This window comes from Hemicordylus capensis, chromosome 1 (assembly GCF_027244095.1).
Source record: "Hemicordylus capensis ecotype Gifberg chromosome 1, rHemCap1.1.pri, whole genome shotgun sequence".
Taxonomy (NCBI): domain Eukaryota; kingdom Metazoa; phylum Chordata; class Lepidosauria; order Squamata; family Cordylidae; genus Hemicordylus; species Hemicordylus capensis.
The window spans coordinates 126,868,477-126,893,899 of NC_069657.1; the positions used below are offsets into that span (position 1 = coordinate 126,868,477).

At 44.4% G+C, this 25,423-nt stretch overlaps 1 protein-coding gene across 4 annotated transcripts in view; it reads left to right on the forward strand.

Annotated features, from left to right (window-relative positions):
• The window catches only part of NAP1L4 (nucleosome assembly protein 1 like 4), a 116,567-nt gene extending 96,951 nt beyond the window's left edge, over positions 1-19,616 (forward strand). For 2 of the 4 annotated variants that reach the window (XM_053285493.1, XM_053285492.1), the window contains exons 13-15: positions 197-226; positions 1,198-1,254; positions 18,030-19,616. In XM_053285493.1, coding sequence (XP_053141468.1) covers positions 197-226; positions 1,198-1,254; positions 18,030-18,068 — 126 coding nt within the window. In that variant the 3' untranslated portion in view covers positions 18,069-19,616. Of the gene's footprint in view, positions 1-196; positions 227-1,197; positions 1,255-2,174; positions 2,213-9,370; positions 9,483-18,029 lie in introns of all 4 variants that reach the window. The other 2 variants (XR_008313708.1, XM_053285494.1) reach the window with 2 other exon arrangements.
• Positions 19,617-25,423: the final 5,807 nt, after the last annotated feature.

Consider the following 25,423-nt stretch of genomic DNA (forward strand, 5'->3'; position numbering starts at 1 on the left):
GCATAGAATGTATTCAGTCCTTCATTACTATATGTGGTAATGTGTATACTTGAAATGGTGGTATAAGCACTTGATATCTAAAAGGGATGGAGAATGTGAAAGTACAACCTAAGATATCCATTTTCAGGTAAATATTAAACGTGTTGTGCCAATGTTTGAATGTGTAAAGAACCTAAACACTTTTTCTTTTTAATAGTTTGAAGAAGGGGAGGAAGGAGAGGAAGAAGTGAGTAAAATCTTGTCATGTTTTCTAAAAGAAGAATATTTACTACCAACAGGCACATGTATTGTATGCATCTCATTATTGGCTATACATATTGGCATGAGCTAATTCTAATAATGAATTAACTGCACAAGTGTTCAGAACTAGGATGGCTCCATATTTGGACAGCCACAGTCGTTATATCAAATGCTTGCCAAATCGTAGCCCTTGTTCGGTTGATCAGATATAATGGTTTCCTGGCAATATGGGTATTGACACAATGTAAATGAACTTTCAGGCTTTGTTCTGTTCTTAACAAGTTTGACCTAGGAATGGAATGAGACCAGAGTGCCATACAAAATGTCTTATCTGAAGTAAGGTTTAGTATGTATATAGATGCAAGTACTATTCAGGACTGATAACTTTCTTCAGTATTGCTACTTCATAAAACTAAACAAATAGTACCCTGCTTGTTCAGTGAGTATTACAGTTCTTCCTCCCTATTTTTGAGTAATTTTGTAGGAGCTCTTAACTGAAAAATCTGGGTTTTTAGAGAAAATATAAATTGGCTGGTTTTTACAATGGAGCTGCATGACCTGGTTATTACAGCCTCTGACCAGGTGTGCATGCATAGCAATAAAACAGTGAAGGCCTGAGCTGCCTTTCAAATCTAGTGCTTCGGATTAGGAATGAGGGAAGCAGCAGGAAATTGAGTAGTATTCAAGCATGCTAGATGAAATGGAAAAACAAAGCTAATCAGAGGGAGGATAGATAAGAGGCAAAACTAGAATTCTTGATGGTCAAAATATAGAATTCTCACTTCATGTAAATTCAGAATAAATACTAGTAACGCTAAAAAATAACGTAATTACTTCCAAATAATGTAATTTTGGCACTAAAACACATGTCAGTGCTAAATTACATACTTTGATTAAGAATATTAAAGTGTTTCTCTAAAATGCATTGGTATCCTGCTTTTCTCCCTTTAAACATAGGAATTGGAAGGTGAAGAGGAAGGAGAGGAGGAGGAAGATGCAGAAAGTGAACCCAAGGTTGGCTTTATTATGTCTTAGACATGCTTTCTTTTAGTTTTGTAATATTCAGTTCTGTATTTCTTGAACATAACTTTAATTTTGGCTGAAGAATCCCTTCACTGTCTTTCTAATAGAGAAGTTAACAATTGTCCATTTGTCCCTAACAGTACACACTAATCTTCCTTCATTAAGGCACAAATATTAATACTGGATTTTCTCTCTACATTGTTGAGTTCAGATTTTATTTCTTGAAAATATTAAGGGCTGCTTCACTCAGGACATTTTTCCTAAGAAACAGTCCCACATTGCACTGTAGTTTCCAAACATATAGTTGCAGCACATAGCCTCTGGTGCGATTTTTCATATATGATATTGCACATTTTTTCTCCATAAGTGAATATTATTGCCATGTAGGAACAATGTCAATTGTGAAGTGGCCCTAAATAATTTGCCTCTTTTCCTGCTCTCTCCATCATAGGCTTAAAAAAACCCCCAAACTTCTATATGGCCAGGACACTCTCTTGTGGTCAGTTTTCAACAAGTTTTGGTCACACTAATAGCTAGATAAGTACAGTATGTTGGGTGGAGGAACTTCTATTAAAACTAAAAGAGCAAGTAATACACCAAAATACTTAACAAGAAAAAAATTGGACTTGCATCTTGATCACGACATGTTCACTTAGATTTGCATGGCCTCATGATCATCACCTTCTGCACATTATAAATTGCTTCCTGATGAAGGTAGTGTTTCTCCTTAAAAAGCAGTCACTATGACTGTCACAGAATTTTCATCGTGATAGGGTAGGAGTTACTGAGTTGACATATGAAAGTCATCAGTGTCAAAGATCTTATGGAACACTAGTTATTGTTTTTTGAGGGGGGATGTCCATTTCACTTTTCTTTCATGCTGACAGTTCCTTTCAATTTTTCCCATTTAGGTGTAATTTAAGTCTGTTTATCATTCATTCATTTATAGGTAAGGTTGAATTCCATTAATACATAACTTCCAGGCTTCCAGTTTGTAGCCCATGCATTGTGGTTCACCTGTTTAGTTTTATTTTGTAAACATCGGGTACCTACTCTTAGAACTTATTTGATATTTAGAAAAACTTGTGGAACAACTTATAACTGTAAAGTCATGTGTGATGCTAGTATTTAGAGGAGCTTCCCTTTCTTCCTGATGTACATTATGTCCATCTTGTCTTGGCTTTGAGGTTTTAGCCTAGGACATCTTACAAAAATGAGATGGACATACGTCTTTTGTGGTGGTATTTCTGCTGTGTAAGGTATGTTTAAACTTGGTAGTTAAAGCTTCTGTATGTCTTCAAAGTTTTATAACAGGGTTGCAGAGCTTTGGCTCTCTAGCTGTTGTTGTACTACAACTACCATCATCCCCAGCTACATTGGCCAATAGTCAGGGATGATGGGTGTTGTAGTCCAGTATTTGCAGGAGGGCCAAACTTGTGCAGCTCTGTTCTTATAACTTGTAACAAGACAGATTTCCCCAAAAGTCTTTCTACTAGACTTGTCAACTAGGAGAGACTTAAATCAACCATCCTCATCTCCAGTTTAAGCCTGTTTTCTTGAACTTATATACTTCTGAACTTCCCTGATCATCTCCATTTTTCCTTTGTGCTGTATTAGAGGATAGTTTCAGTAACATATATTTTTGTCAATTGAATGCCAATACATCTCTCTTGCTGTATCCAGACTTTTAATTTTTAATGTTTCAGTGTTGTTGTTTTGTGAAACAGGTGAGATAGCTGAACTCCTTAGTGTTCCGTAATGATAATTCCATTCTTCTTTAGTCACTCTGAACTGAGTATGTGACTTATGGCCAGGTGCTTGCAAACACTGTCATTTCTTCTGTAAAAATTTTGAATCTGACTTTTGCTCTAAGGAAAAAACACTTTTCTCTCGCTGGGCTGCTATAACTAGGTCTTCATGCACCTCAAATGCATTCATTCTTTTGAAGTTTTCCAGGAACTGCAGCTAAAGTTAAATTGTAAAATATTCAACAGCTGTAGTCATGCTTGTTTGATCCCCACCCCCCACCCCAAGTAACTTTTGCTGCCTTCTGTATTGTGCTTTTTCGAATAAACTCTTGTCAGGTTCTTCTCTTAACATCTAGTTTTCGGTCTCAGCTGTTCATGTTACTTCTGCACTGTCCCTCTGAGCTTTGAAATGCATCACTTCTCCCTCTTTTTCACATTATTTAGCAGTGTATGTTATTCACCAACATTTCCAAGGGAACATTAAGCAGTTTAGCAAATCTTTGAAAAAACCCTGAAGACAAGCTATAAGGCAGGAACAGATTAAGGCTTTGGGGGCCCCAAAGCCCTTAAGACAGGTGGGGGAGGGGGGCTTGAAGACACAAATTTGCATATGCTAGTTCTATATTAAGTTACAAACTTAAATAGAAGTACAACTCACCACTGCTTATAAAGAAAAGTTTCTCTTCTGTTTTTTAAAATTAGTGTATCTCCATCAATATTAGCTGACTTTTCTTTCTTTTAGTATTGTTCAGACTATTTCATAGTACATTAAGAGTCTTGGCTAAAGCATGAGATACAAAAGATTGAAAACACTGTAGCACTGCATTCAACTATTATTATTGCAAGCAAAACTACTTTAATTACTTCATGGTAGTTTAGTAACAGAGATACCATTCCTCAGAGCCGAATTATGATGATAAATGCATCCTCTTTATACAGTCTTGAAAACTGGCATCTTTTATGTTAAGTATATAAATATATTTAACAGAGGGAACACAACTGTTCCTATTAAACTGCTTTCAGAACTTATTTGCTGAATGTTACAAATTTTTAATAATGAATATGGCTCCTCTTTGAAGTATGATGATAGGATGGGCTATGATACAAGACTGCTCTGCGGTTCTTTCACCTCAGCCTTTGCAGCAGCACCCTTCCCTTTGCCTGGCAGCAACCTTGGGCCAGCCCTGTCCTCACAGTGTATACAGAGGAGAGACTGACTCTAATTCACTTCCCCAAATCATAATGCAAATATTCATCTGATCTACCATCCTTTTTCCAGCAGTAGCCAGCCTTATGGCAACAGCCCTTCCTTTTATGTTGGTTTGTTTTTTGCATCCTTTCCTCAAGTAGCCAGTATTCAAAGATAGATTTTCTGAATATGATGTTTTTATTTGACTATCATAGCCATTGATTTACCCATCCATTATGGATTTATCTGATCTTAGGGGTCACCCTCTTATCCATTTCCCAAATTTAAGATTGAGGGAACAACTTGCCCTCTCCAAGAACCCCTTATAGAGGACTGGCCCTTTTGTCCACCTGCAAACATTATTTAGTGTGCAGGGAAGTAAAAATCTTGTTCTTTCACCCTATGATGGCTTGTTGGGAGTAGAATCCTTTCATTCACCCCCAAAAGAAAATCTGGGGAAGATGTGATCCTGCCCATCCACCCAACTGGCAGGGGAAAGTATTATTTTCTCAATGAGAAGGTCCTCCCAACTCTAAATAGGAACGGTTAGTAAAATTAGTGTCAATAGGTGGAATTTTTCAGAGAGGGGCTCGCTATGCTTTATGTGGGATGAAGAAAAAGGGAATTGGATTTAAAGCGGTCAATGTGAGGAGAGAAGACTTGCCCCCAGACAGAATCTGGGATGGAAGCACCTGACCTGATCCTTCTCCAGCTTTGTAACCTTTGGCTGCCTTGCTCTTCCTTCTTTCTCCTCTTCCTCCTTAACAGGGGTGGGGTGGGGTGCTTTGATCTTGACAAACTCCTAGGCCTCCCACTCCTCAGGCACCCATCAGGAAGAGGCTCTGTAGGTTCCAACCGCAGTAGTCCCAGCAAGAGGAGGAGGGCAGCGGGATTGCCAGGACTGGGACAGGCTTGATCTCCACCACTGCTTCCTAAGTGGGCTTACCCATGCTCTAAAGAGTCCTGCACACTACCTGTCTGGCCATATGCCCATTGGCCAGCCAGCTGTTGATCACTGTTCCCATACATGGGAGGCACTTCCAGGTGGTGGCCATTCATAGAGGGAGGAGACATCCCCTACCTAGTTGGATGGAGTAGAAGTAAAGCATCACCCAAGGATCTCAGGGAGAGTGTGCTTTTAATAAGAAAAAAGAGCTTGGAAGGAAAGGTGAGAATGCTGTGTTTAAGACCTGGTCTTGTGGTAGCAAGCATGACTTGTCCTTTTAGCTAAGCAGGGTCCACCCTGGTTGTATATGAATGGGAGACTTGATGTGTGAGCTCTGTAAGATCTTCCCCTCAGAGGATGGAGCCACTCTGGGAAGAGCAGAAGATTTCAAGTTCCCTCCCTGGCAGCATTTCCAAGATAGGGCTGAGAGAGATTCCTGCCTGCAACCTTGGAGAAGCCGCTGCCAGTCTATGTAGACAATACTGAGCTAGATGGGCCCATGGTCTGACTCGGTATATGGCAGCTTCCTATGTAAGATGATGACGCACACTCCTGTCTTCTACATTTCTCTGTAAGAAGAAGAAGAAGAAGAAGAATTTATCTAGATTTCCTATAAGCATGTTTTCTACATTTGTGTTGATGTGGAAAATAGGCCAAGTGGAAATGGTGTTATTTTTAGCAACATACTCCTGATTCTGTGTTTGATGGCTGGATTTTATAGAGGTTTTTATATTGATATGTTGTGTGCTTTAAGAAGCCTTCTAGAACTCATAGGAGACTTACTCACTCCTGCTACTCCATCTGGTTGCTTCCATCTCCCTCACCCCCTTGGTCACTCCTCCATCCCTTTACTCCACCTCCTCACCCCTCTTGGTCGCAGCTGCAGCATTATGGCACCTATTAGCAAGCTGCAGCCCCCTATCCCCAGAGACCTCCTCACCCGAGCCCCGCTCCTGCTTCTCCCCACAGCAGCAGCGGTTGACTGGGCCCTTCCTCGCTGCCGCCATGGTCACTCGTTCCCCTCAGGCTGCTGACAGGCTCAGGCCCATCCCTTGCCCTTCCTTCTTTGTCTCTTCCCCTCCCTTCTTTTTCTCTCTTTCTCTCTCCTCCACTTGTTCTTCCCCTCTGTCTTTCTTCCCTTCACTTCTTTGTTTCTTTCTCACTTTCTCTCATTTCCAGAATGAACACATCTTGTTCATCTTGTTTCCTCATCTAATTCACACCCCTTCTCCTGAAGAGGCTCTTTCCTCCACCACGACCCCTCTCTTCGCCTGCCCCTACCCACTATCATTCATTTGTGTGTTTCTGTGTATACGCACAGATACACGGACAAATGTGTTGGTACCCCTCCATGAAAAAAGAACAATCCACAATTGTCTCTGAAATAACTTGAAACTGACAAAAATAATTGGCACCCATCATTGTTTGATCCGCATTTAACAAAAAACAGACTTTGCTTTAGAGTTTTGATATAACAGAATATTCCAAATAATAACACAAATGAAAATGGCATGGACAAAAATGATGGGACCCTTAACTTAATATTTTGTTGCACAACCTTTAGAGGCAACCTCTGCAAACAAGTGATTCTTGTAGCTCTCAATGAGACTTCTGCACAGCAAGTAGTTTGGCCCACTCTTCCTGAGCAAATGGCTCCAGCTGTGTCAGGTTTGAAGGGTGCCTTTTCCAGACTGCATGTTTCAGATCTTTCCATAGATGTTCAATAGGATTCAAATCAGGGCTCATAGAAGGCCACTTCAGAATAGTCCGATGTTTTGTTCTTAGCCATTCTTGGATGCTTTTAGCTGTGTGTTCTGGGTCATTATCCTGTTGGAGCATCCATGACCTGCGACTGAGACAGAGCTTTTTGACACTGGGCAGTACTTTTCGCTCCAGAATGTCTAGATAGTCTTGAGATTTCATTGTTCCCTGCATTGACTCAAGGCACCCTGTGCCAGACGCAGCAAAGCAGCCCCAAAACATAAACGAGCCTCCTCCATATTTCACAGTAGGTATGGTGTTATTTTCTTTGAAAGCTTCATTTTTTTGTCTGTGGACATAGAGCTGATGTGACTTGCCAAAAAGCTCCAGTTTTGTCTCATCTGTCCAAAGGACATTCTCCCAGAAGCATTGTGGCTTGTCAATATGCATTTTAGCAAATTCCGGTCTGGCTTTTTAATGTTTTTCTTTCAACAGTGGAGTCCTCCTGGGTCTTCCTCCATTGAGCCCACTGTCACTCAAAAAGCGACGGAGGGTGCCATCAGACACTGATGGACCTTGAGTTTGGAGTTCAACTTGTTTCTCTTTGGAACTTGGCTTTTTGTCTACCATTCTCACTATCCTTCTGCCTATTCTGGGGTCGATTTTCCTCTTGCGGCCGTGTCCAGGGAGGTTGGCTACAGTCCCATGCACCTTGAACTTCTTAATAATCTTTGCAACTGTTGTCACAGGAACATCAAACTGCTTGGAGATGATCTTATAGCCTTTGCTTTTAATATGCTTGTCTATAATTTTCTTTCTGATCTCCTCAGACAACTCTCCTTTGCTTTCTCTGGTCCATGTTCATTGTGGGATACACGATGATACCAAACATCAGAGTGACTACTTTTCTCCATTTCAATAGGCTGAATGACCGATTGCACAATTGGAGACATGTGATATTAATTAAAGAAAACAGCTAATTTGAAAAATCACTCTAATGCAATTATTTATGATCTTTTCTAAGGGTACCAACAAATGTGTCCAGGCCACTTTAGAATATCTTTGTAGAATAAGCAATACTTTATCTCTTTTCACACTTACTTTACTCGATGACATATCAAAGGCATGAAGGTATACATGGGACAATTGCTCATAAAACACTTTTTCAATGAGCTATAAGGGTAACAACAAATTTGTCCATGTGTGTACTTGAGGATCTGTAGGTGCAAAAATGTTCAGAACTCCTTGTATAGAGGAAGAAGCTTTTCATTGTTTTAAAGAATACTACTTTTGTTAATATAACCGACTTTTAAAAAATATGCTGACATCCTATTGAAATGTTTGCGCTTCTAGGGGTTGTGGAGGTGCATTGGGACAACTCGCTTTGTGCAAGTGCAGTTGCGCAAGAGTCTTTCGACTGGAGCACCTCCCATACTCCAGAAGGGCTCTGTAAGAGTGGAAACACATAACTAACCCGCAGCAAGATGTTTCTACTCTTACAGTGCCCTTATAGAGCGTGGGGAGGGAACCACAGTCTAAAAACAGTTGCACGAGAACTCCCATTGTGTCTCCACAGCCCTTAGAAATATGAGCATTTCATTATAGTCAGGATGCCCACCATGTCGTGTTTGACTCTGGAAACTCAGTATTGCACCTAAAATTACAGATCAGGCCTTTTTGGTACTGCACACTAAATTCATTGCATTACACAACTCTAAATATTGCACATTAGACAGAAAATATTACACAGATGCTCTTTGTTACTATACTTAGATTTTAAGCTCTCTTCAGTTTAGGCTGACTTCTCCTAGATCCTGGGTTAAAACTGAAAAGCATCTCTTGCCTAGGACTTGTGGAAGCAGTTGCTTCCGGTGCCTCATGGAAATTTAGTCACCTATTAACTGCTTTCCATTACTTTGATAAGAGACTGAGCATATGTTTAACAAAAGCAAACCTCAAAATATTAACAACTTGTTCTGTGCTAGCAATTGCTGCAAACCTGTGGCCTGATTCTATAAGCTACTGCATTGATATGCATATGGGTTGGAAGGAGTGCATGGAATAGCTTCACTGGAACAGTTATTGCAACAGGAGGCATTATCACTAGTGTATTACCCTAAGGAAGAATGGTGGTAGCCTAACTGTCATAATACGTACTCTATTGGATGTGGTACACTGTATAGAGAAAAGCTGGTGTGCAGTATAGTGATGGGATAGTGACAACTGCAGGCCTAGTTGCTCTTAGAGGGCCTCTTGGGAATTGCAGAGTTGTGGCTCCGTGTTCAGCCTAGTGAAAGAGTACTATAATGCAGCTTCCACCACTGATTTCCCTACATGGAAGTGGTATTTGCTACAGGTAGTGGTAGTTTACTTTTAAGGAGTCAGAGGGCAGTATTACTACAAGTGCTTCAAACATTTGTTCCTGGTGGTGGTGAGAACTTTAATTTTGCTTGGGTTGGAAAAATGATTGCTATCGATGCAATATTTCTTTTATATCTGAATGTAATGTAACAATTTTTACAGAGGGGCTGTTCCTGAGATTTCTGATTCCAGAGCATTCTGAGCTGCAGATTCTACTGGAATCCCTTTTGATGCTTCTTACCCTGTTTCCCCGAAAGTAAGACCTACCCCGAAAGTAAGACCTAGCAGTAATTTCTGATGTACCGCTAATTGCCCTAGTGCATTTTTTGGGGCTAAAATTAATATAAGACACTGTCTTATTTTCGGGGAAACATGGTATCTGTGTTTGTCTCAGCAGTGCCCAAAACAGTACTACTTCCAGAGCCATACCTCTTTTGGTGTGGAGGAGGGAGGAGTTACTTGATCTACTAAGATTTCTTTATTCACATTAGTATGTCATTTTTTAATCAATTGTATTCCATAAATTTGCATATGCAAAACTAGTAGTTAGAATGATGCTCACCAGTGTAAGCCTTTTGCGAAGTACTTGCAAGAGAGACTAGCACTGATTACCAATCATCACCTTAGGAAATGATTAGCATTACCTAATTAGGGTCGTTTGGTTCTCCTTTTAAGTCCAGTGGGGGTAGTGCTGACTGGGATACAATTATCTCTTTTGTAGGTGGTAAAAATGGGGGCAGGGTTTGGTCACTTCATGTGGGGAGCAAGTAATAATACAGTCATCCCTCGCCAACCACTAGGGTTCTGTTCTTGCAGAATCTCACCATTGGCAAATTCATGATTGGTGAGACACTAAAGTCTATGGGAAACGAGGTTAGTGGAACCACACCCACAGGAAGACCTAAAAATAAAGGGAAAAATACTTTTAAATCCTGTAATATCACCAAGAAGAATGAGTAGGTCCAACCCCAACCCTGCCTCCCGCAAATCACTAAAAACCCTCGCCAACTGTGGATACTATTGTTCTTCAACGTGGTCTCTGTGCTTTACACGAATGGGCTTTGGTCCTGCGCAGAGACCACATCAGAGCTTCCAAGCTAGAGAACTGCTTTTTGGCGGTAGCCCCGCCCCCTCGGTATATAGGTGGCTGCGTGGGCTTCCCTCTCCAGTCTTTCTTTGTCCGCAATCGAAGACACATGGTGAGCTCTTCCTTGCTAGACGCTTCGCAAGTACTGCATTCGCCTTTCCTCTTTTCTCTTCATTTTTAGTTCAGTACTTCCCTTCTTTAGCGTTTTTATTTCACCCTCGGGTCCCCCCACCCCGCCGCCGAACAACTCTGTTTCATTTTCCACCTTGTCGCGGCTTTCGGGCCCGATGTCCTGTGGATCCTTCGCCTCCGCTTCTCTGCATTTATCTTCTTCGGCCTATGGCAAAAACTACAAAATTTAAGCAGTGTGGTCGCTGCAAATCCAAGATCCCTTCGACCGATCGCCACAAACTCTGCTTCTTTTGACTTGGTGAGTCACATAAAGTTGGCTCTTGCATACACTGCGTGTCCTTTACCAAGCAGGCACGCAAGAATCGGGCCTCTCGGCTTCCTTCTTGGCTTTGGGAACAGTCGTTCCAACCTACGGGCTCAGACAAACTGTCTACCATGCAGGCTTCGTCCAATACCTCTCCTTGCAGCCTGTTTCTGTCCCTCTGGGAGTCTCAGCAACGACCCCGAGGTGAATGTGCCCGTAGATCCCGTGTCTTGGGCTTCGACATCAATACCGAAGAGTTCGGTGGCAGTGTCGATCTTGATGGCAGCCTTGATTGAACCGCGTTCTGTCCAGCCATCCAAAAAGAAGAAGAGAAAGAAGGACCGTCACACCCCTTCTTAATCTCCAGCAAAAAAGCACAGGTCGATGCATGATACTGAACGTCGATCCCGAACTCTACACACTGAAAGGGTCTTAGATACCAAAGTCATTTACGACTCCAGCCCACATGATCCCGTGTACAAGTCCGACTGTGACTCTCAGCCTGAGGAGCTCCCTCCCGAACAACCGTGCTGCTGGACCAACTGGGAGTTGGAAGCTGCTCTCGAGCGCTAGGCCAGGCAAGTTGAAGAAGAGGCTGACTACTTCTGCGCTCATCAAGAAGTTCACCAACGCCATCAGGCCTCCACGGCTGCAGAGCCGCCCCTTCGACGTTCGGCCTCCCCTTGCTTCTCGATACCAGCCTTCTCGGCCTCGGCTCTGCTTCTGGGCCCACCTTCGGGATCGACGTCTTTGCCTCCCCCGACCACGTCTCTTCTGCCTCCACGAGTTCCACCCAGAAACTCGCCGGTGCAGGCGGCCACGGCTACTAATGCCCCCAACTCGAGACCAGCGCCTCGACTCCAGATTCGACCCCTTCAACCTCCGGTATCGACCGACTTGTCTTTGGACGAAGAAGGCCCCGAATCCTCCTTATCCAATCGGATATCTCTGGGCTCTTCACCTCCTTCTTTATTGCTGGACCTGAGACCCAGCTCCCTGTCGGAGGACTTGCGTGTTTATACGGATTTTGTCTCACGCATGGCAGCTTCCCTTGGAGTCCAGCTGGCTCAGGGAGACAAATCTGAGCCTGACTCTCTTTTTCAATTAATCAAGGAGGACGCCCGCCGGTCGATATCGTTATCGTTGAACCCGTCCATTCTTAAAGTGGCCAAAACCTGTTGGATCAAATCATCCTCTCTCCCACAGACTTCTAAACGGCTAGACTCCTTTTACAAGGCTCATGTCTCCACGCAACAGGCTGATTCCTTCTTAAAACAGCATCCTTCTACGGATTCGATTGTGGTCGAATTCTCCTTTTCAAAATTTAGGGGCTATACCTCTTCCACCCCACCCGACAAGGAGGGAAAGAAATTAGACGGGTTTGGAAGATGATTATAATCAATTGCTTCTTTATTGACCAGAATCACAAACTACCAGGCATACTATGCCAAGTATCAATCTTTTCTTTGGGACCATGTTGCTCCTTTCCTAGACCACCTTCCAGAAGAACAGGCCCCGGCCAAGGTATTCCTTCGAGAGGCCATGCAGGTCTCTAAACAAGAGCTGCATGCAATTCGCCACTCCACGGAAGGGGCCGCCAAATAGCAACTTCCGTCATCCTCCACCGCCATGCTTGGCTTAGATCTTTGGGTCTCGCGCCCGATGCCAGGTCCAGAGTCGAGGATCTGCCCTTCGATGGTTCCTCCCTATTTGGAGAGAAAACGGATGATACTCTTCAGAAACTACAGAAACTGCGTAATACAGCCCGTTCCATGGGCCTCCAACATTCTTCAACCCGTCACTATAAATCTCAAAAATGTCAACGCCAATCATACTCTTCTAAACAACAGTACTATCAACCCCAAGACAAAGCACTCCAACTTCACCGGATCCAAAATGCAGCTCCGATCTAAGGGTTCTCAGCCTCCAGCCAAGGGACAATGACTTGCACCCTCTGTCCCACTGGGGAACCAGGCTCTCCCCCTTCATTGCCGCTTGGGAGAATATCACCACGGACTCCTGGGCCTTGACCATAGTAAGGATGGGTTATGTTATAGAGTTTGCATCAACTCCTCCATATAATCCTCCATTGTCCACTCCACCCATCCCGGCTCTCCTGCAAGAAGTCGACTCTCTACTCTCCAAATCTGCAATAGAACTGGTTCACAATACACATACCCCGGGATTCCATTCCCGATACTTCACTGTTCCCAAGTCGGACAGCTCCCTTCGCCCCATCCTGGATCTCCTGGAACTCAATTCTTACTTCACCTACCGCAGGTTCCGTATAGCCATGATTCCTACAATCATCTCCCTTCTGCAAAACAACCAGTGGTTCATTTCCATCGATCTCAAGGATGCATATTACCACATCACTATTGGACCTCAGCATCGTCATTTCCTCCGTTTTCAAATAGCATACAACACCTACCAGTTTCGCACACTTCCTTTTGGACTGGCATCTGCGCCCCGGGTGTTCACCAAATGCATGGCCCCGGTGGTAGCAGCCCTGCAACAACAAAATATTCAAATTTTTCTGTATTTTGACGATTGGCTTGTGGTGGCTCACGACCCACAATCCCTCCTCAGAGACCTTCACACGGTCATCACCCTTCTCTCCAATCTGGGCCTGCAGGTGAACTATGACAAATTGAAGCTCACCTCCTCCAAAACCATAGAATTCCTGGAGATCCTCTTCGACTCCATGTGATCCAAGATCTTCCTTCCCCAACGCAGAACCCAGGCCATCCTGGACTTGTCGGCCCACCTGCTCTGCCACCCTACCCAATCAGCATGCACGGTGCAGTGCCTGCTAGGACAGATGGTCTCCACCACCCATGTCCTCCCTCACGCCAGGCTATGAGCCAGACCTCTCCAGCACTGGTTTCTCTCCGTATTCTCTCCCCATGAGGACTCTCTCGCCGTCAAACTGACGCTTCCGCCTCCGGTTCTGCACTCCCTTCTACGGTGGACGGACATGGCCAACCTCATCATTGGCTCCCCCTTCCATCCTCCCCCTCCAGCCCTCCTACTCACCACGGATGCATCCCTGGACGGTTGGGGTGCCCATGCCAATGATCACAACATCCACAGCATCTGGACCCCAGCAGAAGCCTCCCATCATATCAGTTATCTCAAACTCTTAGCAATATTCAAAGTCTTGAAGGCCTTCCTTCCACTGATACGGGGCTCCCATATCCTTGTCCAGACGGACAATACTACCGCCAAAGCTTACCTGAACAGGCAGGGCAGCACCTCTTCCACCCCCCTCCTGTTCCTGTCCATGGACCTATGGCTTTGGTGCATTCACCACGATATCACGCCTCTGGCGGTTCACATACAAGGACAGGACAATGTCACAGCGGACAGGCTGAGCAGGACCCCAAAAACATCTCACGAGTGGCAGCTACATCCCCCGACACTATGCTCCCTCTTCCGCCGTTGGTTCCTCCCAGAAATAGACCTCTTTGCGTCAGAAGCAAATGTGCAATGCCACCAATATTGTTCCAGGTCTGGGATCAGACCCAACTCCCTGGGAGACGTGTTTACCCTGCCTTGGACAAACCGCTTTGTCTACGCCTTCCCTCCAATCCCTCTACTTCCTCGAGTCCTTCAGAAGATCTCCCAGGACCTCCCACGCTGCATTCTCATCGCCCTGTGGTGGCCCAGGTAGCCCTGGTTTCCCCAACTCCTTCGTCTATCCAACCGTCAATACCACCGCTTCCCAAACGTCCCTCATCTCCTCTCCATGCAGAACGGTTGCCTCCTCCATCCGGACCTACAACGTCTCCACCTCACAGCCTGGCACATAGTCCCGCCCTCCCGGCGGACCTCCTATGAATAGTCCAGGCCTCTCACGCAAATCCTCCACTGTCTCCTCTTACTCCCACAAGTGGACCCGGTTTCAAACCTATCTAAACGAAAGAGAAATTCCCCTGCACTTTGTTTCTATAGAACATATTTGTGCCTACTTGCTATCCCTCAAGCAGGCCGGACTTAAGATCCTGTCCTTGCGGGTCCACCTGGCAGCCATAGTGGCTAATTCTCCTATTTCCACACCCTCGTGGTTCCAGCATCCCACTGAAGCGCTTCCTTAAAGGTCTCACTCACCTTTATCCAGATCCTCCGGTCATGGCCCCAGCCTGGAACCTGACCTTGGTCCTCTCTTCGCTGATGAACGCTCCCTTCTAACCCATGGCTACAATCTCTCTCGACCTCCTTTCCTGTAAGGTGGCCTTACTCACGGCTATCACCTCGGCCAGACGAGTCATTGAACTCAGGGCTCTTAGAGTTGACCCCCCTTATCTCGCCTTCCACAAGGAAAAGGCCGTCCTGCGGCTGGATATTGCCTTTCTTCCGAAAATAGTCACTTCGTTCCATCGTTCCCAACCTATCTCCTTACCTGCATTCTTCGCTCAACCGACAAAGGCGGCCGAACACCGCCTCCACACTTTGGACATCCGTAGGGCGCTTGCCTTCTACGTCGACGGCCCCTCTGCCTTTCGGATCTCCAATTCTCTCTTTGTGCTCCATTCTGGCCCTAACAAGGGCAAACGGGCCTCTGCTCAGACTATATCCAGATGGGTGGTCCGCACCATCTCTCTGGCATACCAGATCGCCAAGAAACCTCCTCCACCCTCTCTTAAAGCACATTCGACAAGGGCGGTTGCGGCATCTACTGCTTTTGACAGATCTATTCCTCTAGATGTCATCTGCCAGGCGGCTACGTGGGCATCGAAGCACTCCTTCATACACCATTACGCCCTGGATGTCCAAGCCAGAAAAGACACGATGTTTGGCAGGGCGGTGCTACAATCCATCTTCGCCGGATCCTGCCTCCAGGTGAGCATGGCATGGGTGCAGCTTGCTATGCACCCATTCGTGTGAAGCACAGAGACCACGTCGAAGAACGACAGGTTGCTTACCTGTAACTTGGGTTCTTCTAGTGGTCATCTGTGCTCTTACACGCCCACCCATAGTCTCATCTCCTAATGTCTTTTCTGCTAGTCTCTTTCAGATTGTGGACTAAGAAGACTGGAGAGGGAAGCCTGCGCAGCTGCCTATATACCAAGGGGGCGGGGTTACCGCCAAAAAGCAGTTATCTAGCTTGGAAGCTCCGATGTGTTCTCTGCGCAGGCTCAAAGCCCATTCGTGTAAGAGCACAGATGACCACTAGAAGAATCCAGGTTACAGATAAGCAACCTCTCATTGCGTTTGGCAAGACCTGTCACAATTACCTATTTGCATATACTCAAAACTGTGGTTGGCAAGGGATGACTGTAGACAGTTTTACTTAGTAGGTAATAACAAGTACTATAGGCAGTATTCAGAATTCTGCAATCATAATTTAAACAAAATTGGGTTAGGAAGGGGTGTGTGTGTGTGTGTGTGTGTGTGTGTGTGTGTACGTACTGAATCCAGTTTCTGATAAGTTACTTTTATGTACTTCTCCAAAGTGCATTATTTTTTGATAAGTGCACTATTCACTTACTAATTCAAGGGAAATATTTACATTTTGCTGATCTAAATGTTTTCAAATATAATTTTGACAAAATTTGGGGGTGCTGGGGGAGGGCCTCAGAAAGGAAAAAGTCCTGGTAATTTTAAGGTTGTGGGCGTGAAATGTACTTGGCCAAAATAATTTTAAGTTGGGTGGTCCACTTCATCTTTTTTTTTCTTTACAGAAAATGCACCTTTGTGGATGATGACGGCAGCAAGAACACTTCAAGCACTGCTGCCGCCTACCACCCACAGAGATGGATTATTTTCTGTGAAAAAGAAACAGATTGGTAAGCCCCACCATAGAAAATGCAACTACATATAATGGGGCCCCTTGAAACTACTGAGATTCATCCCACTCTCGTAAGTATCCTGATATTTTTTCCAAAATTACTATGGAATATTGGAGTTATTCCTAAGTGGAGTTATTCCTTTTCTCTCCCCTGCCCCCACTGCTCTGAATTCATTAATAAACTACCACCAGGTCCTTATCTAATCAAAATGCACTTGGGAGGAATGCATTACAATAGTACATCGGAAGTGGACTTCAGCATACAAAAAGGGCTTTCATAACTCAGCTTGGTTACATTGTTGTTAAAAGCAGCATTCTGAATATTATCCACATATTTGCTTTTGTTTATTTGATTTATTGCATGTTTTCTATAATAGTTACTGAAATTAAGGATCTTAATATTAAGTAATACCTTAATATTTGTAATAACTTGCCTATATTAAATATTTTTTGTTTTGAGGAAAATGTAACTTTTGAATCCTATATTTTGTGTATGGGTGCTGAAAAATTTCTTACATTGGTCATCGCTTTAAGTAGCTTGACAATCCCTAAGACAAATCATGATTTTTAATTTGAGATGCAGACAGTTGATAGATGATTAAGCAGCCCCATTGCTGCTGAGTTCAATTTCTATCCAAGTTGAGCCCAGCAGCCTTTATGGTCAATGTGCGCTTCCACTTCTTTGTTGAGTCAGTCTATTACTTTTCAAAGCCCTCTGCCACATTTGGGCCTCTATCTCACTGATCTTTAAAACATGGTATGGCCACAAGTGGCTCTGCTTCCTCTCAAATATGGCAGAATCATGAATGCCACCATCTGAGACCTTTGTGCTTGCTTTTTTAACATTGTGGATAACTCTAGCAGTTTCCCTAGGGAGGCTTTCTAGGATAAGCTATGAGAAACCTGGATGATGCTGATGTCCTACTAAAGTACAAGAATGCTTTAGAAATTGGGCTGAAGATTTGCCCTTATACTACTGGCAATTTTGAACACGTTGGAAATGCTTAACTGAATTGTCAAGGACTTCAGCCAGGAGAGTGATCGTCTGGTTATTGTTACCTTTGGGGTTAAGCAGGCTTAGGCCTGGCTAGTACTGGGTGCAATACTAGCAGGAGAATGTATATACTCTGAGCTCCTTGGTAGAATACAAATGTGTTTTAACAACAACAACAAAAGACCTTTAACAGTTGCAAGCTGCTTTGTTGTGAGAAGTGCTAGAAAGAGATTCTACTTTCCAGAATTTTGGGCATAAGCTTTGTACGTGTCCTCCTGTGTTAGGAGTTGTTCTGCACTCCCATTGATTTAAGGAGATTTATTCATGATTAGGATAAAATGAAATAAGATCAGACGTCTCTAAATTTAATTGGGATTATTTGCTTTAATGGTACCAGTTGTGACCTAGGCTGTACTTCCCTGTGGGTTTTGTGAATGTGAATGTGGGGTTTGACTATGTTGTCCTGTTTGGATACCTGTTATGTAAACTTCCTTTTTTTCTTTTTCCAAACAGAAAGATGCCAGCCAGCCTGCTGAATGCAAACAACAATAAGGAAATACCACTTCAGAGTGATATTTGAACAACCTGTAACAAATATTTGGATACCTGGCCTGCAGTTCAGGATATTCCATTGCTGCAGCACAATCTTATTAACAACGCTTAAAACTAAATTGTTTTCAGATGCATGATTTTCACTAACTTTTTTCTTATTTTTGCTTAACTTGTACAGTGGCAACTTAATGCATTTGAGAAATATGAGGTTTAATTAAAGCACACTCTACAGCCTTTGGTACACTGTAGCTCAGTTGTCTCAGTAGGCTTTCCAGTTTAAATTTTAAAAAAAACAAGCAAACTACTTTGCCCTTCTGAAAAACTTGTCCTCACAATAAAGTAATTTTTTCTAAATTATTGTGGAATAGTGCACACGAGAATATATTAAATGAATGAAATCCTTACAATAACAAAAAACAAAGCAATATGATTTCTGCTAGCTCTTACTCCCTTAAAAATAACATGTTCCTACAATCTACCAATCAGACTAGCGCTATAGAGAAGCTTGAAATATTATCATCTCCAGTAAAGGCAATTGAAGTAACATTTCCGTTATCTTCTTGGAAGGAGGTGATGTTCGAGAGATACTTAGTTGTTCACCTTATTTATTCATGTTTGTAAGTACTTTGAACTAGTGCTTTTAATAGTTTTAAATATACTTGAAAAATATTTTCCTGTTTATAAAATATGGGTACTTGTACAAGGAAAACTCATACTCGGCTCACAGAATGGATATTTATCAAACATTTCAGAATGACGAATTGGGAAAGAAAGGCCTCATGGTTCAATAGTGGTTGGAAGTGGGTTGCAACACAAAACTGTATCACTAGCCTAGTTTAGCCTCTTGTGCTGGCCCTGTTCAGGCAGTCTTCCCAGCTGTAGCTCAGGATTAGACAACCTGCAGCTCATTTACTCCCTCCCCCTCTCTTGTGTGAGACTTTGCTGCTGTCCAAACCATTGTTTGTTGTGATATCTGAATTGACAAACTGTGGTTTGCACTTGCCTCCAAACCAGAATTGGAAGCCCACTTCACACTCTAGCAACTACACTCTAGCAACTGCAATCAGCAAATGGTTTGGTTATTAGGACATTATGGCAAGCTGGTTTCCAACACTATATGAAAAGTGAAGTGAAAAGTGAAGCTTCTCATAAAAGGGGATGAGGAAAGAACGTTTTGGATCCTGGAAATAAGGATTGTCTTAACCAGTCCTATGAGGTTGTTGGCACTGAAATGGAAAAATAGAAATTAAACTATAAATGAGTTGGTAGTTCTGATATTTTATTTGCAATATTCAAATTACTCTGTTCCACAATTCCTTGGTTTTTAAATCTCCAAAATCCTTCAGAAAGTCCGTTCAGAACTACAGGTCCACATTTCTTAAATATACAATTCCAGTTTCTGGCAACAGTTCATTAGTAATTGTATGAATGCTGTTACCAGGCATGTAGAGAGTGCTCCAGCCTTACCTTATACATTTGTAACTTAATACAGTGTTTTCAATTTGTACAGAATAGTTAGAATATTCTATTAAAGTTGTGAAACATGAATTATGTTGTCCTGTCAGTTTTTCTATTAATAAAACACTTGATGTTTGTGCATAGTGGAGTCTAGACTTTGGGCAGAGCAGGATGCTGTCAATGGAAGCTCCTTCTGCAAGCAGAAGGTAATGTTGCATTTATGGGATGAGCTTCCAGTAGCAAAATGCCACTCCACTATAGGTTTGGATGCAGTCCTAGTGTGGGTGTGACTAAACACAGTACTTACTAAGGCATATGCAAATGGAACCCTTCCATTCAGACATGGGGGAGAAGCCATTTTTGCTGACCCTCCCCTTCCCTCTGTAGCCTCCTGTGTCCCTCAGGTTCCCACAGCCCTTTGGGATTTTCGGCAAGCACGGGGCTGCAGTGGGAAGTGATTGCTGAAAATCATTGCTCCTTCCATGTGCAGGTGGATTAATTCCACTTGTACGTGATTTATTCAGAATGCTATATTTTAAAAATCTGCATTAGGTGCTCTATTGGTGTTAAACAGTCACTATGCAAAATGCACAACTTGAGTGCTTTTGAGCTCCGTTGCTTCAGGACACTGAAGATGTTGAGAAGTTGCTCACATGGGGCTGCCCACATTGTACTGCTGCAGTAATGTGTGTGTTTTTAACCTGCTAATCTAGTAATTCAGTTAGTAGCATGAGTTAGACTGAAACACAATGAGTTTTATACATGGCTGAGGCATGCACACATCTGTTCTCTTCAGATCTCATTGGAATTAATGTAGTAATATAATTTGGGAACTGTGAACATCTCCAAGACACTGGTCAGGGTGTGGCCTTCCAGATCCCTTGTCTGTCTGTTTTCATAGCAAAACCAAACACTCTGTCTCAAGGCCCTCTGTGAAGTTTATCTCAGACTTGCTTGCTTCTGGTCTATGTAAATAATAATCTCCCTCGAGGCTTTATCCTTTCACCCATTATCTCAGAACTTGAAAATGGCGTCTTGAATTTTCTTCAGAAGTGAATTTGTAATCAATCCAACTCTTAGAATAAACGTTGCATGCTCTATACACCATCTCAGGGTCGTGACTGCTACAGGCCTCCCATCTGACTCCTTAATAGTGTATGCAACACCTTAACTTCACCTTTGATACAACATTGGATGCTACTGGACCATAGTTATAGATAACAAGTTCTAGTAAGAAATAATCAGCCTACTTTCCTTTCACTATCTCTCCATCAGGTTAGATCTCTTGCGCTTCAAAGGTATATGCATCCGCCATCTTGGATTGGGGTGGGTGATGACATGACAAGCTACACCACTGGGGCATCCCTGTGTCTATTCAGCTGTAGCAAATTTGGTTCAGATCAGTTACTGTCCACAAGTTAGTGCACCTGTGCCTCCAAAGTTTACATGTCAGCCATCTCGAATTGGGGTGGATGATATCATCACAATCTTTGCCATTGAGGTGTCCCTACAGCTGTAGCAAGTTTGATTCAGATCAGTTAAGCAGTTCACAAGTTAGCTCACTTGTGCTTCAAAGGTTTCTGGTTCTGCCATCTTGAATCAGGGCATATGACATCACAGACTACACAACTGAGGTGTCCCTTTGTGTCACTCACTACAACTGTACCTAATTTGGTTCAAATCAGTTAGTCCACAAGTTAGCCCACATGTGCCTCAAGAGTCTGCCATCTTGGATTGGGGTAGATGACATCACAAACTACACCATTGAGGTGTCCCTATGTGTCCCTACAAATTTGGTTCAGATTGGTTAAGCAGTTCACAAACTAGTCCACTTGCGCCTCTAAAGTTTACGCACCGTCTAGAACAGGGAGATCAACATCGTCTCTAGAGTTCCGACCCTGCACAACAAGTACCTCCGTCTTATCTGGATTCAGCTTCAGTTTATTCTCCCTCATCCAGCCCATTAGTGCTTCCAGGCAGGCATTTAGGGAGGATATGCTAGTTCCTGAAGAAGTTGACATGGAGAAGTAGATCTGGGCGTCATCAGAATACTGGTAACAACCAGCTCCAAATCCCTGATGATCTCTCCCAGCGGTTTCATGTAGATGTTAAAAAGCATTGGAGAGAGTATGAAGCCTTGAGGGACACCATACTTAAGCTCAGATTTTGAAGAGCAACAATCTCCAATCGACACCATCTGGAATCTGTCCAAGAGGTAGGAGCAGAACCACTGTAAAACAGTGCCTCCCACCCCCAACCCCCTCAGACATTCCAGAAAGATACTATAGTCGATAGTATTGAAAGCTGCCAAGAGATCCAAGAGGACCAACAGAGTCACACTTCCTCTGTCCATTGCCAATTGGAGATCATCCATCAGGCCGACCAAGGCAGTCTCCACCCCATAGCCCGCCCGAAAACCAGTTTGAAATGGGTCTAGATAATCAGTTTCCTCCAAGACCGCCTGGAGCTGAGAGGCCACCACCCTCTCAATTACCTTGCCCAGCCATGGGAGGTTGGAAACTGGCCTATAATTGCTCAACTGAGGAATCTAATGCAGGCTTCTTTAGAAGAGGTCTAATGATTGCCTCCTTAAGACAAGGAGGCATCCTGCCCTCCCTCAGAGAAGCATTTATGATTTCTACCAGGCCGCTTACAACAGCCTCCCTTCTAGATAGAACAAGCCATGTTGGACAAGGATCAAGAGGACAAGTGGTAGGCCTCACTGCTCCAAGCAGCTTGTCTACATCATCAGGAGTCACAAACTGAAATTGATCCAGTCGAATCGTATAAGAGGAGTTGTCGGACACCAGTTCAGACATCAAATTAATTGTGGAGTCTCCATCTAGGTCGGCTGAATCCGAGAGATTTTTTTCTGTGAAAAATCCATTAAACACACCACAGCGGGTAACTGATGCCTCCAAATTCTGGTTCAAGGGAGAGGGAGCAGATACTAGTCCCCTCACAACCCTGAACAACTCCGCCGGACATGAATTCACAGAGGCAATACGGGCAGAAAAGAACCGCTTCTTTGCCGCACGTATCGCCTGAGCATAGATCTTTAAATGTGCTCCATGTCATAATCTGTTGGACTCAAGTCGAGTTTTTCTCCACTTGTGCTCCAGTCGCCTACCTTGCCGCTTCAGCCCCCGTAGATCTTCCGTATACCAAGGGGCCAATTTTGAAGCAGGTTGGAAGGTACGCTTAGGAGCAATCGTGTCTACTGCCCTGGTGAGCAAGTTGTTCCAGTTCTCAACCAGGGCATCAACAGGATCACCAGCAGAGCCAACATTAAATCCCTCCAGGGCGTCTTGGAATCCTACCGGATCCAGTAACCTCTTTGGGCAGACCATTCTAATAGGCCCCTCGCCCCTGCGGAGGTGGGAAGTGGTTGTAAGTCCAACCTTAACCAGATGGTGATCTGACCATGACAATGGGGAAATCGTAGGAGTCCCCACCCACGGAACACCACCCTGATCAGAATAAAAGACCAAATCAAGCGTGTGACCTGCAATATGCGTCGATCCAGAGACCGTTTGGGATAGGCCCATAGTTGTCATGGCCGCTATGAACTTCTGAGCTGCCCCGGACGAATTGGTCCCAATATGAACATTGAAGTCCCCCAGCACCAAAAGTCTGGGAGACTCCAGCGCAAGTTCTGTGACCAAGTCTGTGAGGTCAGTAAGGGATTCCGCTGGGCAGCAGGGCAATCTGTACACCAGCAGAAGTCCCAATCTATCCCTGGTCCCCAAACTCAAGTACACACATTCGATATGGTCCGATACCCTAACAGGGACCCTGGTAAGGGAGATGTTATCCCTATAGACCACAGCCACTCCACCTCCCCGCCCACGTCCCCTCACCTGCTCCTCTACAGAATATCCTGGAGGGAGAAGCTGGGACCAAACTGGACCACTAGCCTCCCCCAACCAAGTCTCAGTAATACATACCAGGTCGGCCCCTTCATCCATGATCAAATCATGGATGAGTCCTGGTTTATTTTGGACCGACCTGGCATTGCAGAGGAGCAAGGTAAGGTTATGTGGGATGTTGGCAGTGCTCCCTGAGGTCAAAGAGCTGTCAGGACAGCTGGAAAGGGGGACAGCTATTAGATCTCTGACCACCCTTCCCCTGGAGCAGCCTGCTGACCTGCCAGCGTTTCTTCTTCTATTCCCCACCACCACAGGAATAGCTGTCCCACCTTCAACGAAGGCACTCCCTGGCTCCCCATCTCCAGACAAACCCACACACATTACAACTTCAACCCATCCTCAGCACAACTTAAAACTGATTGAACAGAAGCCCCACTATTGAATGCCTCCCTCTATACAAATGGTTGGACAGAGTGTTCAGCCCTCGCCCTCGTTTCTCCCTTGAAGTGGCTCCCCCAGAGGGGCAACCCCCTTTGGTGTTGCCCCTTCGGTGGCAAACCAGGAAAAACTGCCCAGGCACCCTTACAGCCCCAGTCCTGCAAAGCCTCTCCGCAAGCAGTCCTGTGGGGAGGCAGATAGCAACCAGGGAGGGCAGAAGAGAAGAGGCAAGCACCCCAGTCTCACACCCTGGGGGAGATGGAATCCTCTTCTCCTCTTCTCCAGCAAGCTGAGTTAGGCAGTCCACAAATTAGCCCGCTTGCACCTCAGATGTTCATGTGGCCGCCATCTTGAATGGGAGTGGATGACATCATCACCCACCATGCCGTTAGGGCAGGCCTGCACAACTCAAATGACCTGGCGGGCCGAAACCAACCGTGACTTAGTTCATGGGGGCCGAGGTCAATTCCTAGAAGGCTGATTATTAGAGTAACACTTAATATCAACCAATCAACCAATCAACTGAATTAAAGTGAAATGAATTAAAAATGAATTTAATCAAAATTTAACTTTTGATGTTCTGGCAGGCCAAGTTTGATATAAATTAACATGAAATAAGTTGAATTAAAATTCATTCTAATAATATAAATATTATACAATCTGTACAAAAATAAAATGCATTGTTCTTCCTTTCCACCTCTGCCAAATCATCACACAAAACATGGAACACTTTTAAGGGGGGAAAAATTGAGAACCTCTTCTCATAATTTTGGAAAAGAAGGGAGAAGGGGAAAGAAAGATGGAAAGGATGCAGCAGGAGGCTTAGCCTGAGAGAGAGAGAGAATGGAGCAGTCTTGGTGGGAGAGAGAGAGAGAGAGAGAGAATGGAGCAGTCCTGGTGGGAGAAAAAGAGAGAGAGAATGGAGCAGTCTTGGTGAGAAAGAGAGAGAGAGAATGGAGCAGTCTTGGGGGGGAGAGAGAGAATGGAGCAGTCTTGGTGGGGGGGGAGAGAGAGAGAGAATGGAGCAGTCTTGGTGGGAGAAAGAGAGAGAGAGAGAATGGAGCAGTCTTGGTGGGGGAGAGAGAGAGAGAATGGAGCAGTCTTGGTGGGGGAGAGAGAGAGAGAATGGAGCAGTCTTGGTGAGAAAGAGAGAGAGAGAATGGAGCAGTCTTGGTGGGGGAGAGAGAGAATGGAGCAGTCTTGGGGGGAGAAAGAGAGAGAGAATGGAGCAGTCTTGGTGGGAGAGAGAGAGAGAGAGAATGGAGCAGTCTTGGTGTGTGTGTGAGAGAGAGAGAGAATGGAGCAGTCTTGGTGGGTGGGTGAGAGAGAGAGAGAGAATGGAGCAGTCTTGGTGGGAGAGAGAGAGAGAGAGAGAGAATGGAGCAGTCTTGGTGGGATAGAGAGGGAGAGAGAGATAGAGAGAGAGACTTAACTGCGCAGGCGCACCTCACAGTTGGGAAGCAACACTGGGCCAAATAGCAGACCCGAGTGTCACTCTGGTTTCTGCCACTGTGCGCCACTGCTGCCGTGGGGGAGGGTAAGGAAGAACACCTGCACCCCCGCAGCCATCTCCTCGGCCGTGCAGCGGCT